General features: G+C 37.0%; 1 protein-coding gene and 1 long non-coding RNA gene across 5 annotated transcripts; both read left to right on the top strand.

Moving 5' to 3' along the window:
• The first annotated feature begins 373 nt into the window (after nt 1–373).
• On the top strand, nt 374–6,708 carry LOC107804740 (uncharacterized). Its single transcript, XR_012702884.1, has 2 exons — nt 374–617; nt 6,159–6,708. It is a non-coding gene; the product is annotated as an uncharacterized LOC107804740 (long non-coding RNA).
• Nucleotides 6,709–6,988: 280 nt separating this feature from the next.
• Nucleotides 6,989–17,501, top strand: LOC107804741 (beta-amylase 7). 4 transcript variants are annotated; one of them, XM_075238325.1, is made up of 13 exons: nt 6,989–7,666; nt 8,458–9,062; nt 9,275–9,559; nt 9,826–9,903; nt 10,143–10,346; nt 10,595–10,622; nt 10,707–10,789; nt 11,835–11,999; nt 12,429–12,689; nt 14,386–14,604; nt 14,755–14,974; nt 16,920–17,011; nt 17,114–17,501. In XM_075238325.1, exons 2-12 carry the CDS (start codon nt 8,628–8,630, stop codon nt 16,979–16,981), a joined length of 2,040 nt encoding a protein of 679 aa, XP_075094426.1. In that variant the 5' UTR covers nt 6,989–7,666; nt 8,458–8,627; the 3' UTR covers nt 16,982–17,011; nt 17,114–17,501. The 4 variants fall into 4 exon arrangements, 3 of the variants coding, with proteins under 3 accessions (XP_075094426.1, XP_016484151.1, XP_016484152.1); XR_012702885.1 differs by having other exon boundaries at nt 6,990–7,666; nt 10,595–10,789; nt 14,393–14,604; XM_016628665.2 differs by having other exon boundaries at nt 6,990–7,666; nt 10,595–10,789.
• Nucleotides 17,502–17,790: the final 289 nt, after the last annotated feature.

Raw genomic sequence — 17,790 nt, 5'->3', positions numbered from 1 at the left:
TATGTAATTGCATTCTACTAGTGACTTTTACATGACATTTCAAAAATAATTACCGAAAATTAACCGAACCGTACCGATACCGAAGAGAAATCGACATGATTGACAGTTTCGAAAAGTCTAATTTTGGTTATACATAATAGAATAACAGAAAAATTGGTATGATATAAATTTTATAAAATAACCGACCGAACCGAACCATCGACATACTTATATTTCACAATCTTCTCAAACTGTTTTTGTCGTACAAAGAGATTTTGAAAATAGAAGGCAATATTTCCTCTCAAATCTCACTTTTTTCCCCAGACATTAGGATTCTAAACTACATAATTTTAGTATTCCAATTTTCTCCTTCATATGAGAATAAATAAAGAGGTATTTTAATTATTTTGTAATGAAATGAAAAGATTAGGGGTCAAATTGCAAGAAAATAAAAAATAAAGTGCAAATCGGAAAATGATGTATACTTTAGGGGTGCAAATAGAAAGAACTCTACTGACACTAACAGAGCAGCAGTCTGCATCTATATTTCTTCCTCTCTCTCTCTCTCTCTCTCTCTCTCTCTCTCTCTGTAAACGCTCCAAACACCAAGCTCCATTTCCATGGAAGTTCAGTACCAAGTAAGAATATTTTCCTCTTCTCCTTTTTGTGAGCAGTATTCTTTTGTAACAGTAATCTTTTGTATTGTGAAAAGTACTATTCCTTAATACAGATTCTAAATGTCTCTGGTCTCAGGTCTTATCTCTGTTGGTCTGTCTATTTAGTTTTCTTTTGCTGACTTTGGAACAAAACACAAAAAAGGACACTCCAAACATTTGAAATCCCATAAATAAAAGCCCTGTCTCTTAACCAAACTGTAAAGTTTTGTCTTTCAACTAGTAAAGCTTAATTTGGTCCTTGGGAGCTTTGGATATAGATCAATATTTAAAGGTTAACTCTTTTGCTAATTGGTATTAACAAATTTTCCGAGTTTGTATTGTGTTTAAGACAATCTAGAGAACTCTTTAACTTTTAAATTTTTATAAGAAAGTCATACGTGCCAGAGAAAATAGCTTTGCTTTATTTCCGAGACTTCTGGGTATCTATGCAAATGCCTATAGTGTATTTTGTGACTTGGATCCTATTTTGTTCTAGACAGCAATAATATTTGAATAGAAAGCATTTTGAATGTAGGATAGGGTGCGAAAGATGTCTGTTTTTCAACTAATTATTCAAGTTATCTAGTTTAAGTCTAGCGCTTACATCAATTTTAAAGATTTACAAGATTCTTGTTATAAAATGTTTTTTTTGCTTAAACTTTTTATATACGGGGTGTGAACTCTATGACATACCATATTCGATCAACATTATCTGTTTGTTAGTATTTGTTTTCACGGCCATTATAAACAACAAACAACAACAACAACAACCCAGTATAATCCCACTAGTGGGGTCTGGGGAGTGTAGTGTGTACGCAGACCTTACCCCTACCCTGGGGTAGAGAGGCTGTTTCCGATAGACCCTCGACTCCCTCCCTCCAAGAACTCTCCACCTTGCTCTTGGGGTGATTCGAACTCACAACCTCTTGGTTGGAAGTGGAGGGTGCTCACCACTAGGGCAACCCCTCTTCTCAAAACGGCCATTATAAAAATATTTATATTTATAGCATTTGTCTATATTACCCTCTATATATCTTACACGTCTTACTTAAGTAACACTCTACTTATTGGAGTGATAAGGGTAAATTTGAAGGAACAAAAGGAATTAGAGGTCATTTGGTTCAAAAATCAGTTATTTGTCAATTTTGTGTGGTAGTTCTCTTTGTTGTGGACGAAACAACTATATTGTTAACTGTCTGAATGTTTATTATCATTGAACTATTTATTTATCTTCTTCATTAGTAGTGTCATCTAAGTTTATCTTACACTTTGATATGACAGTTGGGTATCATCAACATGGAGGGTAAAATTGTGAAACTAACTAAAGATGTTGATATCAAGTAATGTTGATGGGTCGTGGTAGATTGTTGGTGGGGTACAAAAAAATGGCATACTCTGAAAAGGTACAACTGGAGTGCTTACAAGAGACTTTTCAAAATTGTTCAAGATCTTAATTTGGAACTAGATGTGGTAATATCATCCTACGGATGTAGAGACAACATCAGCGACAATGTTTATATTTTCATTTCACGATGGATTGAAGAAATTGGTTGTGGAAATCGTGACATATTTCTTACTGATAGAGAAGGGAGAAGAAACCATGAATGCCTCAACTCGAGAATTGATAAAGAGATTGTCTTTAAGAAGACGAATTGCTCTTGAGGTTTACCTTTACTGTATGAGAAACTTTCATCTGGAGTTTGATGAGTTATTTGAGAGTGAAATTATCTCTGAGATCGAGATAAGACTTGATCCTTATGGAGAACCACGATATCCATCATATACTGCAAAATTCGGATGAAAATATTCCGAAATTGGTGAATTTTAGTGTTGCGACAAGTATTTGCTTAAGAGTTTGCAAAAAGCATCACAAGCATGATGACGCTAAATCTTGGATACAATACCTCAGAATGTAGGTTCTTACGATTTAAAACCACAAGAAATTGAGTTTTTCTCGTGATGGTGGTGAGTGCGATAACTTTTATGCCAGATTTTTCTTGAACTAGTACTCTTAGATTTAATTGATCATGGCGATCGAGTACTTGTCCTAGCAGACTTGATTACCTTTGTTGATATAGGAGTGCCTTTAAAATGCAAAATCTGTCATGCCAAGTACTCGATCGCCATAATCAATTAATACTAGCTCAAGAAGAATATGCGATAAAATTCGTCCGTACTTTCCACCATGACGAAAAAATATAGTTTCTTGTGGTTTTGAATTGTAAGAGCCTACATACCCAGGTCCTTTACCCCAGATTGAGCATATATATGTATGTGATGCCTTTTATAAACTCTTAAAGCAAGTATTTGTCATAACACTGAAATCCACCAATTCCGGCGTACTTCAGCCCGAATTGTGTAGGATATGATGGATATCGCAGTTCTTCCCAAGGATTAAGTCCTATCTCAATCTCTGAGATAACTCCTCTCTCAAGCAGAGGCGGACCCAGAATTTTTATGGGACAGGGGCACATTATTCTGCTCAACCAGTGCCCCCTAAATACTTTTAGTGTTCAGGGTGCCAACTGATTTAAATTAACCATTTTCAAGGTATATACGTATATATATATACAGGATTTCGGCCGAAGTTTACGGGGTCCGGTGACCCCTCACCCATACACATGGGTCCGCCTCTGCTCTCAAGCATCTCATCAAACTCCAGACTGAAGCTTATAATACAATCAAGGTAAACCTCAAGTATAGTTCATCCTCTTAAGTCAATCTCTTTGTCAATTCCCGAGTTGAGACATTTATGTTTTCTTCTCTCATCTCTATCAGGTTAAAATATGTTAGGATTTTCGCAGCCGATTTTTTCAACCCATTGTGGAATGAGAATATGAAGTTATCGCTAACGTTAACTTCACATTCGTGGAATGAAATTAATACCTTCTGTTTCATATTATGATCTCGAATAATTTTGAAAAAGTCTCTTGTACCCACTCATATTGTACTTTTCGGAGCATGCCCTTCCACTATATCTCACCAACAATCTACCATGACACCAACTACATTAACTGACTTCAATATCTTTAGTTGGTTTAACAGATCGCCAGCATCCACAATTTCACATATACGGGAATGTAAGGGGCCTCTCGGTCCTACTACTCTGGAATGGTTAAACATTCTCAACCCTTCACATTTTGCAAGAAGTGTTAATAACTATGTGCTTGTACGGTGAACAAGTTAATCTGAGTAGGAGGACTACTTTTTACGTGGAAGTGCACAAAAATTAAAACTTGGAAGGACTCCTTTACATATTATACTAAAATAAGAAACAGAAGAAGGTTTTCAAGTATTCTGAATTCTAACTCGTTCTTTGTTTCATCCTGAATGAAGGAAAACCTCCTCACCTGTCCATTCCCAAATGGCCTCTAGCTTCCTTAGATAAATAAGCTTCATTTAGATAAATGATGGGTGGCAAGTGAGCGATTCCTTCTGCTAGGCAGCTAACAACCCTGACAGTGGTTGAAAGTTATATTCTCAAAATTACTGCTCAAACTCCTTGATCTTTGTCAACACTGTTTGAATTTTCCATAGTGCATTCCACCTTGATGTATAAAATCGGCTGTTGTGAATCTGATTCAAGCTTTACTAATTGAATTGGCCAGACACCACAGTCTCCCAATAAGAATGGCTTTTCTTTCAGCTGCATTGTTACTTCCTTGTCCCAATGGATAAGAGTAAAGCTATTATTATCTGACCTCTAGAGTTTATCAAATTATCTCCAGCACCACTACTTCCCGGATTCCCGAGGCTACTATCATCAGAATTCAGTTCAAAGACAGTATTTAGCTCTCTCCCATAGAACTTTGTTGACCTGTTTCCTTAGCTGAATCATGTGAGTCATGCTACGAATATGAGTCCAATTCTGTTGCTACTCAATCTCTGGAAACTGTAGCTGTATGAAGCACACCATAGTACCAACGACCTGGACTTTGTTTCTGGCACAATCCGCACCATAGTACTCCCTTACTTGTTAGAACATGTGTGTACCCATAATTCCCAGCACACAAGAACTAGGTAGACATCGGAAACTCACCCTGTGTCTCATTCGTGTGCTCCTTTAGCCACCAAATAGTGACTTGATATTTGAAGGTAAGTGCAGTACCCTGTACTCCCAAGGCATAATCAAAGTATGATCACACTTGCCATTTCTCCATTCAGAAAAATATATTCTAATGATTCCTCACCTACAGAATTATAACAGCAGCATTTTGGAGAAACATTGTATTCCTTATTTGTTAGCTTATCATCAGTAGGTAGATTCTTTCTCATAGATCTCCGAAACAGAAATGAGCGTCTGAAGGGATTCTTCTGTGCCATATCATCTTGTTTGTAAAAGAAGGGCATCAAATTGTCTGGTCATTGTCCAAGCAGAAGAGCAGGTAAACTTACCTCCCTGAGTAGTGGTTATCAGGGGCATTAATATCACGGATCAGTACTTCAAGTACCTTTAACAGAAAATTAGTTGATAGAGTCTGTTGCAGGCTTGCAGCATCTCCTGATCCCAGCTTTGCTCTTTAATGAATTATGATGCTGTTGCTTTGTTTGGCCCGATATCATCAGGTATCATATTTGCAAGTGCTCCACCGCCTGTCCAATTGTCCCACCAAAAGGATACTTCTCCTTGTTTATTCTCCATAGTAAGTGTTCCTCAGCCTCATTCTTGTTTTCAACCAGTTTGTTCCACATCTGCGAGTGGCCTCCTTCCAATTACCTTGGAACTGAATGTGATCCCTGACAATATTTAGCTTTCATAAAATCGCCTTACGATGTTTTTTTTGTTCTAAGGATATCCACCATTGCAGCATTATCGTTGCATTGCTGATTTCCCCTATTCTTCTGAACCCAATCCCTCTTTTAGTGCGTGGGTAACACAATTTTTTTCGAGATGGAGGATGCCCAGTGATAATTATCCCATCCTTCAGTAGAGCGCCAAAAGAAATTTTCCATATGTTTTTCAATCTGATCCATGACTGTCTTCAGGGTGTCATTTTTAAAAATTTACCAGCAGAACTGAGAATACTTTTCATTTCATCACATTTGGTGCAGCTGAGCTCTTTAGATTCATGGCAAAAACAGCATATCTTATTTCCTTAATGGTAGGCAAGTCAGTCAAAGCTGTATTATCACCATCTATGTCTTATTTTAGAAGCTGACCTAGAGTAGACATGTCTTGTTGATCTTCAGAGTCAATAAAGAGCTATGGAAAAATTGGTAGCAGCCGGTAACAACTAGGCTCTGAGACATATAAACATTTCAAAGATTCAAATGTTCTTATATCACATTTTAATCTTCCTTGCATATGTATATGCAGTTTTCTCGTAATTGTTTCTATATTTCATGAAGCGAGGGTTTATCTGTTTCTTTTTTCTCTTTTTGTTGTACAAATCATAAATAGCTCAGAAACTTGACTGTACATCTACATCAAAGAGATAATTGATCATGCAGTGTAATTTCCATGTGTGTATCTACATCACTAGATATACTCTATTTTTTTTAAAGGATTTCATAAAATCGCAGGTGCTAAATGATGCATGGGATGTCAATATACCAGTTGCGTGTAAGAATGTACTTTGGTGTTACCATAGAGAAGGCTATAACAAGATCTTGAAAAATGGCAAGCGTTTGAGTGATCCAGTTGGTAGACACTTATCTGCTTTTACCTTACGTCAGGCTGAGCCCAGCTCTATTGGAGAAACACAATCTCATGGAGTTTGAACAATTTGTGCAAAAGATGCATAGCAAGAAGAATTGTTGAGGATTCATTGATATTGGGAGTTGTTTGTTATCTATGATATTGAATGAACGCATTCGTCTTTATAGGTGTACAACTATCTAGATAGGAGAAGATGCGAGGAAAAAGAATTATGGGGAAAATTGATTGCTAGGAAGCCAGAATCTATTGCACTGAGTAGGTGATGGTTAAAATAGTAGCCTAATTTTCCGATATCATGTATTTTGGAACCCCTCCCTTGTTTGTACTATAATCTTTTGAACTTGGACAAATATATCTAATGAAAATGGCTTGTATATTCTTGATGAACAGAGAGAACAGGTTAATCTTGTTTAACAGTTGGTCCTTAGCCCTCCTGAAAGATTCTCTTGCAATTGTTTGTCGAAGTCAGCAAATAAAGAGAATTTGAAACTGTAAGCTGATAAATAAAGGGTCTACAAATGATGGCTCTGTGTGCGCGGAACTGTAATCACGCGTTGTGTCGGCCAAACGGTTAGCACCTGCAAATTATGGAAGTTGGTTGTTTTCAATGGAGTACTCAGATTTTACAACTAGGCAAATTCTTTTAACAAACAATGCAAACAATCTTAAATTGTATTAAAATAAAGAATTTAATTATAGACATTGATATTATAATTTTTTATATTATGGTACAATTTATCGTCTGATAGCAACCTAGTTTATTTTACTAGGATACCAACTAATGTTTATTACAAAAATTTGTTTATAATTATCTTATATAAGTGATTTGATAGTATAATTATTTTTACATCTTAAACTTATAAATAAATATGTTAAGAAGGAGGATCACATTTCATGTGCATCCTAAAAGCTGGGATCACAAAAGTTTTGTTCTTCTTTCCTAATTCCACCCATTCTTGTTCTTGCTGCCCATTCATTCCATAGCCATAACTTCAATACTTGCTCTATTTGTTTGGCACGTGTACCACGTGTGAATCGCACGCTCCAAAGATAAGGTCACACAAAGCACTTCATCCGTGTCACGCATATGCTTAGACACGCTCGGCTTCCTTCACACGCGTGAGAAACCCTAGCCTTCGCATGCTCGCCGTGTTCCGCCGGATCTTTGCCGGGAAACCTTCCCGCGAATCCTAAAATCTCCTCTCCTATCTCAGGTTCTTTCTGTAGAGAATATCAATTTTCCTTCCGTCACTCTGCTCCGGCCAATTCGCCGGAATATTTATTATTGTATTTATATGGATCTGATTTCTACAAGTGATGCTCGTCGGCTTCTGTTCATGTCCCAGAGCAATTAGATGTGAAATGACACATTGTAAGTCATCTATCTCTTTTTTCTTATGAGAAAAATTGCTGAAAACGATCTAAAGGATGAATTTTTGGGATAAATTTATCATCTTTTTAGAACACCATTGCAAAAAGGAATAGAAAAAAAAAGTAAAGTAAACAAACTTAAGAGTGGTCAATGGTCATATTAATGGGCCTGAATAGAGCTGAATGGAAAAGGGAGTCTTGTAGCCGAGCTCAAGTTATTTGGGATTGACGTGTAGCTGATTATAAAAACTAAAAAGGTGGTAGTATAAGCAAAAAATGAGTTTTTATTAAGACGCTGCCAAAATCATGCTTTATTTGTTAGCTCGGGTGGTTTAAGTAGATGGATATTTGGTATCTTCTAGATGGTTTTGGGAAGATTGCGTGGGATGTTCTTTCTTTCTGTGCGTGGGATTTAAGTTATACGTACCCAATAGTGTATTTTTACATGATCTATAATTTTAACTGAGTTGTAGCAGGTTACTTACTGTTATCAAACATGCATATTGTAGACTATCTATAATTGTTTTTTAAGTAATCTAATAGTGTAGAATTTCTTATTATTTGTTAGGAGTAGTTTATAAAATTTAAACCTGCATGAATATTGACTTGCATTTTGGAAGCATGAGATTCCTATTTGTTGTAAGTTGGATTTATGTGTTTAGAATTTCTATAGTTATTTGTCCAAATGGAATACCTGAAGTAGTGGCTCCGTTCTGCATGTCTTTCCTTTGAAATGCTTTTTGTGGTCTAATCATATTGATATTTTGACTTTGAAATTTTTTGCTAAACAAGGGAGCTAAAGAGCCAAGCCTCTGTAATCATACAAAAAAATGTCTTCTGAAATACTTTAGTCAAATTATTATGCTGAAGCATGACGCTGGGCTAGTAGAATGTCATCTGCATGTGAAGTTTGAAATGTAATAAAGCTCAAGCAAACGAAGTGGAAAAAGAAAAGCTGGAAAATGGCATCAGAGATGCAGAGATATGTTACAAATGAAGATGACGAAGAGATGGATGTGAAAGAAGAAGATGATGAGGATGAGGATGAGGATGATGAAGATAAGAATGGCACCATGCCTGCAATGGCAGGTTTCGATGGGGCACATGGATCTAGCAGCAGTAATATGTTTCAACACCATCAGCAATATCAGGAGCCGCCAACCCCTTGTGGGGGATCTCGTAGATGTAGGCCATTAGAAGAGAAGGAAAGAACAAAGCTTAGGGAGCGACAACGTAGAGCTATTACTGCTAAGATCTTGGCTGGTCTCCGAAGGCACGGGAACTATAACCTTAGAGTTAGGGCTGATATCAATGATGTTATTGCTGCTTTGGCAAGGGAAGCAGGCTGGGTTGTCCTTCCAGATGGAACCACCTTTCCCTCAAAATCACATTCACAGGTAACTCTCCTCCTCCATTCTAAGCAAAGTATTTCTTATCTTTTTCCAATATAACAAAGTTCACAGATAGTCTCAATGTGTTTAAGTTAGGCAAGATGAAAAATTTAGCGTTACGGAGGAAATTTGTCAACGGGGCATATGCATCAATATTATTTTGTTTCTAGTAGATCCCAAGAAAACTCAATATGGTGTTGTTTTTTCAACATCTACAGGTCACTGGAGCTACTGGTGGGACACCCACCACAATGGTGACTTCATCATCTTCACATATACCAACACAACATACTCCACCTGCTTCGTTGAAAGGCACGCCTTCTGGGTTTCAGAACACAGCCAATCACAGTGCCTGTCAAATGAAAAGTGTGTTTATACCTACTTCTTCCCCTTATGATTCATCCTCCACTGCCCGATCGCAAACTTCAGCCATGGTTGCAGATGGACAAGACACACAAAATGACCCATTTCTTGTGGGGTCTGGGGATTCAATTGACAAGCAGGTGAAATGGGTAGCTTAACGTATTGTAAAACTTGTAAATTATTTAGGAATACATTTTCGCTTTGCCAATTCATTTTGTAGAAATCTCTTGAAGTACCAAAACAATAAAAAATTACCTTGGCAATCCCGTATGGGTGGTGGATATGGGGTATCATATGTGTGAAATTGAAATTGTTGTTTGAATACTTTTGGAACTTTAGTTTTGCTGTTTCAACGGGCCTATAAGAGCATTCTGCTAATGTTGATGTTTCTGAAATATTTTATTAGGTTATTGACATACACACAAAGTTACAGGAGCGTGATTTTGCTGGGACACCCTACATTCCTGTTTATGTTATGCTACCTGTGAGGTTTCTGAACTTGAACCTTGTTAATTCTTCCTTATTCTGTCAATTACTGTTCAGGGGGCCTCTTGTATCTCATCTCTGTTTCTCTAGCAACTTGATCCTTTGACATGTGTAACTTGTGTCTTCATTCTACTTGCGTTCTTATTAAACCTTTAGAAGAGGAGAAGTTATTGTTTTACAGCTTTCCTCAAGTCATATGTGGTTAACCTGATACTCGTTTCCATGTTATATTGGCAGTTAGGAGTGATTAATATGAAGTCTGAGCTTGTTGATGCGGATGGTCTAGTGAAGCAACTGAGAGTTTTAAAGTCAACAAATGTTGATGGTGTGATGGTGGACTGCTGGTGGGGCATAGTAGAGGCAAATGCTCCACAGGATTATAACTGGAATGGATATAAAAGGCTGTTTCAAGTTGTGAGGGAGCATAAACTCAAAATAAAGGTGAGATTCACATGCGCTTTGTTGTGACTTCCTTGTTCTTCCACTTTATCCCATTATTGGTTTATGTGAATGAGTGTAATAATGGGGAAAGGATGATCCTTTTACCATCAAATGTATAAGGACTTCAATTTATTTCTATCTGAACATTAGAATTTTTAAAAGGAAGTGATCTTTCGGGACTTGTGATTGTCACCATAGTTATTGCATCATTTTGGACTGCAAATTATTGAGGTTTTATCTGAAAACAGGTTGTGATGTCCTTCCATGAATGTGGAGGTAACATTGGTGATGATGTTTGTATTCCACTGCCTCACTGGGTATCTGAAATCGGTCGAAGCAATCCTGATATATATTTTACAGACAGAGCAGGACGGCGAAACCCTGAATGTCTGTCGTGGGGAATTGATAAAGAGCGGGTTTTGAAAGGGCGCACTGCTGTAGAGGTATGTTATGTGACCTCGGTCAGAATGCACTCTTAGGATTATGTCCTAGTTGTTCTAAGGATAATGAGAAGAATATTTGTGTAGTGAATGAATGTCTTCTAGTTATTTTGAGGCTAAGAGAACATTTCTCTTTCTTTATTCTTTTTGGATTGAGGATGGGGCTGAAGAACAGCCTCTACTGACCACAAAAACCTCCAATTTTGTGGGCGGTCAAATGTGCCAGAAAAGATAATATATCCGAGTAATGGAAATCTTTTTCATGTTGAAAGCTTTACTGACCACTAATGCTGGCGCAATATGTATTTTTTAATTGTTTTTTTTGTGATAAGTAATGGCAATTTTATCTATCTAGCAAAAAGACGATGTAGAGTGTATAATTAGATTGTAATGATTCTTTTATCATTATCAAAAAAAAATTAGTGATTGTAATGAACAGGAAATCGAACATGGGTTCAGTGCTGGCACAAGGTGTTTTTGCCATTTTAACTCCTAAGTTCTGGAGATTCTTTATTGTTTTCAGTATATTTTATGCTTAACGACAATAATTGATTAGGAGTTACTGTTACTGAATTGTCAAGGGATTACTGCAGAAAAATGAAAAACACAGCAATTGAAATGTGCATATTGAAATGTTCATTATAATTAGATTGTAATGATTCTTTTATCATTATCAAAAAAAAATTAGTGATTGTAATGAACAGGAAATCGAACATGGGTTCAGTGCTGGCACAAGGTGTTTTTGCCATTTTAACTCCTAAGTTCTGGAGATTCTTTATTGTTTTCAGTATATTTTATGCTTAACGACAATAATTGATTAGGAGTTACTGTTACTGAATTGTCAAGGGATTACTGCAGAAAAATGAAAAACACAGCAATTGAAATGTGCATATTTTCTTTTGAGAAGATTTGTGTCATGCTATACTTGCATATTAAATTTGCTTTTAAGAGGTTTTAAAATTCATAGAACTCCAATTTTCTTCTTTGTGAGACTACCTTTGTCAAAAACTATATCCTACCCAGATGTTTGTCTTTTTGACCAATGCAGGTCTACTTTGATTATATGAGAAGCTTTCGAGTTGAATTTGATGAGTTCTTTGAGGATGGTATTATTTCCATGGTTGAAGTAGGACTAGGCCCATGTGGGGAACTAAGATATCCCTCTAATCCTGTAAAGCATGGCTGGAGGTATCCTGGAGTTGGTGAATTCCAGGTAATTTTTTTCCTTTTTCTCTTTTAAGTTGAGGGCAGTAACTTAGATTTGGATGAATGCCATGCAAAAGGATTTGGTTGTCAAATCTGTATCTGTTTATGCATCACCATATTCCTGCATGAAATCAGACTTGAAAAAGAAAGGGCAAAATACAAAATTGGTAGGTCGGCCGAATCTAATTGCATCCGCTAGCATACAAAAAATAGACATTTTGTCGGCTATTATGTTTTGGAGCGGCTAAAAATATACATTTCTCAAAAGGAAAAGGTTTGTCTACCTCTCTTTGCTTAGATGTTGTAGCACTTATTCTCCTCCTAAGTGATTGCCCTAGTTGTTAGGATCTCTGTCAAAAATTAGAGCCAAATGTGTATTTCAATCACATGCTTGTGACCCTTTATAGCATCAATATGACTTTCTTGTCTCCCATAGTGTTACGACCAGTATTTGCTGAAAGGCCTGCGCAAGGCGGCTGAAGCAAGAGGACACTCATTCTGGGCACGAGGACCCGATAATGCTGGTTCCTACAATTCACAACCACAAGAGACTGGATTCTTTTGTGACGGGGGTGATTATGATGGATATTATGGTAGGTTTTTCCTCAACTGGTACTCTCAAGTTCTGGTTGACCATGCAGATCGGGTGCTTTCTTTGGCCAAGTTAGCTTTTGATGGAACATGCATTGCCGCAAAGGTTAGTCATCTTTAGGGACAGAATTTAATATATGATACATTATCAGTTGCTATATTCTTCTCAACACAAAAAACAATGACAATAATATTAACAATACTAATAAATAATGGAGTATGATAGTTTTGCTTTTTCTTCTGTTGATAAGTAATTTCCTTTAATTTTCTATACCTTTTTACTAATTATTTTCTTTATCCAGAAAAATCCTCCTTACTATAATCTAAATAAACAGGGACGGTGCATGACATGTTTCAAGCTTTTCTGTCATTGTCCTTATGCACATTAGAGAGTACTGTTTAGTATGCATTGATGTTCTCTCAGTAACTAAAAGTTCTTTTCTTAAACAATTCTCAAGAAGCTTGAATCAAGGACAATTTCAACCAAAATTATAGTAGAAGAGCCAGCTGTCAAGTCTCAACTTTACAATGTACTATGAAAGGCACTTAACAGGCAATGGGCTGTTACTTTTACTTGAAAATTGGAAAGGAGTAACCAGCCTTCTGTTCTTGTCATGTTCACATTGCTGTCACCTTATTTATTCTCTCCATCTGTCCTCTTGCCCAACCTTGGTAGCCTTTACTTGTGGAAATCAATTTGGCAGTTACAAATGACTCAGAGGTGGCAACCCACCAAGCCATTGCAAACTAACTTGCATTATTCATCTAGCCGAGTAAGATAGGTTGTGCATAAAGTTTATCCTTAAAATGATAATATGAATATTTACTTGTAAGTTTTAAGCGATTAAAGAATTCTAGGACTCAATTCTACCTCCTGGACTTCGTAGTATAAAGTTCACGGCTTTACGCTTTGAAGATTATGCCTATGATCAGATTGATGGATGTAGAAAATTTATATAGTTGACCCAGCTAGTTCAGAATTGAGGCATTGTTGATTAATTAATTGCTGGTCCAGAAACCATTAATGATTTCAAGGTTTTCCACTGACCGAAATATTTTAGGAGCAAATGTTGGTTGCAAAACCAGTCTAGTTCTGCACTTTGGTCTCCAAAGCCAAAAGCAGAAAACAAAATATTTTCTGCATAAAATAGCATTAGTCAGTTATGAAAGCCTCAGAACTAGTTTATAGCTTTATTGCTGTTTTCCCAGATGACAAGCCCAACACTTATTCGCCACAATTAAAAAACAAAACCAAATTGCTCAAATTCAATCCAAACACTCAGAATATTGTTCTCCTAAGAAAGTAGTTTAGAGCTTTAATGGTATTTTTGCAGATGACCAGCCAACATCAATTCTCCAAAAATAAAAACAAAACTAATTTTCTCAAATTCAATTCCAAAAACTCAGAAAATTGTTTTTTTTTTTTATAAAATTCTTCTCAATTCGGACTGTTTTCTAATCCAAATGCAATAATATTAGATGTTGTAAGGATGCTTTTTTTTTTCTTTCTGCCGGAAGTGCTTTGGCTAACTCTGTTATCAAAAAAAAGTGCTTTGGCTAACTTTCCAATACTGTTTCGCCTGCCAGTACTCACAAATCTTCTTTTGTTAATTTTCAAAAGCTTGTGAATGATAATCATTCAGGTTTTTCTCGCATACATCCTTTGATGAAATTCATGCACTTGAAATAGAAAGTTTTTTATGCTTGCTTTGTCGTTTAGTTGAAGTTCGCTAGAAGAGAAGAGACTTCTTTTATATTAGGTATAGTTGATCCAATTTCTACCATATTTTAAATCTGAACAGCTATCAGGAATTCATTGGTGGTATAAGACATCTAGCCATGCTGCCGAATTAACAGCTGGGTTTTATAACCCAAGCAATCGAGATGGTTATGTTGCAATTGCGGCAATGCTGAAGAAGCATGGAGCTGCACTGAACTTCAAGTGTGCTGAAATGAGCATGTTAGAGCAGGCAGTGGATTTCTCTGAGGCTTTAGGTGATCCTGAAGGATTAGCCTGGCAAGTAAGCTTCGAGCACTATAGCTTGAGTTTCATCTCTGCTGAAAGATAAATGTCTACTAAAAAGACAGTTTGCTTTGCTATACTTGCAAATCTGTTGACCATTATGTTAACTGCAGATTAACTCACTTTGCCTTCGAACATCTCATTGCAGGTGCTGAATGCGGCTTGGGATGTTTCTCTACCAGTTTGCAGTGAGAATGCACTCCTGTGTCATGATAGAGGTGGCTATAATTGTTTATTGGAAAAAGCTAAGCTCTTGAATGATCCGGATGGGAAGCATATTTTTGCTTTTACCTACCTTAGGCTCGGTCCCCTTCTCATTGACGGACAGAACTTCATGGAATTTGAACGATTTGTTAAGCGCATGCATGGTAAAGGATTGGAAGTCTTCTACTCTTGTGTCAATTTCGTGTCTTCATATTTGGTAATTTTGTGGTTGACTAGTTTGTGATTTATTTGGGTAGAACTAGTTGGGTCAAGACTTGAGGGTTCAAAACAAGTCTACGAAACTTAGATTTCGAATTGAATTATAGACTTAGGACCCGTTTGGCCATAGATTTTGCCAAAATAAATTTGGGTTTTATTTGGCAAACACATGTTTGGCCATAGATTTTGCCTACATTTTGGCAAAATTCCAAATCCCAAAACCAGCTCAATAGCTGGTTTTGGGCTAAAATATCACTATTACATTTTTTAAAAATTGCCCCAAACTTTTGTATTTTATAAAAGAGCTTACCATTTATTATTTTGTAACAATGTTGCTTCGTCTTCTCGGTCACCTGATAGTGTATCATGTAGTTCATTATAAAAATGATAATTTTGTATCAAATTTATTTATGTTCAGGACTATGGTTTGTGATAATATAATGAATGTTATTGATAATGGTATTGTTGGGTATTTGTGATAGTTTTTAGAACTTGTGGGTATAAGTCATGTTTCATGTTTTTCCAAAATAAATTTGGGAAATATGTTTTGAAAACTGATGTTCAAACACATTTTCATCTTCAAACCAAACTTCACCCAAATCAGATTTTTCAGAATAAATTTGGGAATCTATGGCCAAACGCTAGCTTAGGATCAGTGATATTGTCTAAGATTTGAATATTAGTTACATCTCTCGTGTTGTGGCTCTAGCTCACCATAAACTTGATTAACTCCAATCTCCAAGGACGAGATAGAGACTAGTCACCCCTTCAGCCACAGAAGAGTTTGATCTCACAGCGCCACCCTGAGTTTGCTTCGAAACAGAATAACAAATCGAGCTGAGGAAAAAGAAAAAGCAACTAGTAGAGGAGGAAATATCGTCTTGGAAGACGATAATTGATAACCAGTTAACCACGGGGAGATGCTAGTTGAAATCATGGCTAATGGACATCATATCAATAAATCAGCTCCTTGCCTTTATCGTCTATGGTTCTTCCAGTGAACAAATAGATTATAAAGCATGTTATTTATCTCGGTGCAAATATTTTATTCCTTAATGATGGTGGTTGTTTAGTAGAAATGAGGATGTTGAGGTGGATGTGCGGGCACACTAGGATGGATAAGATTAGGAATGAAGATATTCGGGAGAGGTGGGCGTGGCTCCGATGGATGACAAGATGCGGGAAGCAAGGCTCAGATGGTTCGGGCACGTGCGAAGGAGAAGTTCGAGTGCCCCATTAAGGAGATGTGAGCGGTTGGCTTTGACGAGTACGAGAAGAGGTAGAGGACGGCCCAAGAAGTGTTAAGGGAGGTGATCAGGCAGGACATGGCGAAGCTTCAGATTTCCGAGGACATGCCCCTTGATAGGAAGGTGTGAAGGTCGAGCATTAGGGTTGTAGGTTAGGAGGTAGTGGAGCTCTTTTCTACTTGGTACCGGTTGAGAGACTAGTCTGATAAGGTTGTGTCTTAGACTGCTAGTGATTATTGTTGTGTCCACACTATTCTTTCACTTTTCATAGTACCAAGCCATACTTACGTGTTATTGTTACTGTTTTTCATCTATTTTCTGGTACTTGTGATGCTGTTATTATTTCTATGGTTTCTGTTGATGGTACTAATATATTGTCTTTTTTGTCTCCTTTTTCGTCTCCTTGAGCCGAGGGTCTATCGGAAACAGCCTCTCTACCCCCTTGGGGTAGGGGTAAGGTCTGCGTACACTCTACCTTCCCCATACCCCACTTGTGGGATTTTACTGGGTTGTTGTTGTTGTTATTGTTGTTGTAATGATGGTGGTTGTTCTGCCAGCTATTTATTGACCTATCATCCCCAAGATCATCTCATAGGCAGTATTATGGTGACTTTGTGATTGGTTCCTCCGGTCTGTTTTGCAGGAGAAGCAGTCCTTGAGTCAACCGTAGTTCGGGAGAGCAGGCAATCTTCACTATGTGCATAAGTTCCCTGACTTCCCTCTTCCTTAATGATGGTGGTTGTTCTGCCAGCTATTTATTGACCTATCATCCCCAAGATCATCTCATAGGCAGTATTATGGTGACATTGTCATTGGTTCCTCCTGTCTGTTTTGCAGGAGAAGCAGTCCTTGAGTTCCAATCGTAGTTCGGGAGAGCAGGCAATCTTCACTATGTGCATAAGTTCCCTCTTCCTTGGGGAAAGCAGGATTATATATATTTTTCAGTATAATTTAAGCATAGTTCAGGAGAGCAGGCAGTCTTCAGCTTGTGAGCAAACCCCCTCTCTGGGATTATATTTCTGTAGTAGAATGTAAGAATACACTTCCATAGGAAATATGAAGCTGCAGTGCTATCTGTGTATCCCTGCAATTTGACGTAAGATGTATATTCATGTTGAAGATGATCACATACCGTAACTTGACCTAAGATGTGTGATTCATGTTGTCATATTATATTAAACAATTTCAGTTGTAGAAAACAAAACTAGTTTTCAAGGTGCTCAAAGAATGGATTATTAGCAGAGGAAACTGGATCTTGAAACAGTGATGCACCTTTCATAATGATTATATAATCAGCTTGAATGGTGTAGGAATTCTGTAATTCTACAAGTATTTTAAGCATATATTCAGCTCAACAATCTGGAACTGGAAAAGATGTACTAATACCATTTTCTCGTCAAATTTTGCATGCCTAAATAGTGGCCAGCATCTCCTAATCATTATTGTATGTTAACCTGATAGGTCTAGTATATCTTTTAAGGTGATATGGTCTATATATATTAGCCACCTGCTCT

Source organism: Nicotiana tabacum, chromosome 19 (assembly GCF_000715075.1).
Source record: "Nicotiana tabacum cultivar K326 chromosome 19, ASM71507v2, whole genome shotgun sequence".
Taxonomy (NCBI): Eukaryota; Viridiplantae; Streptophyta; class Magnoliopsida; order Solanales; family Solanaceae; genus Nicotiana; species Nicotiana tabacum.
The sequence above is the reverse complement of the archived record's forward strand: the minus strand, read 5'-3'. Positions and strand labels throughout refer to the sequence as shown.

Excerpts from the sequence above, each read along its gene's own strand:
- LOC107804741 (XM_016628665.2), top strand. The coding sequence starts at position 8,628 with ATGGCATCAGAGATGCAGAGATATGTTACAAATGAAGATGACGAAGAG. Across the intron at positions 9,560-9,825 it reads GGGATTCAATTGACAAGCAG|GTTATTGACATACACACAAA; the intron begins GTGAAATGGGTA and ends ATATTTTATTAG. Across the intron at positions 14,975-16,919 it reads ATTTGTTAAGCGCATGCATG|GAGAAGCAGTCCTTGAGTCA; the intron begins GTAAAGGATTGG and ends TCTGTTTTGCAG.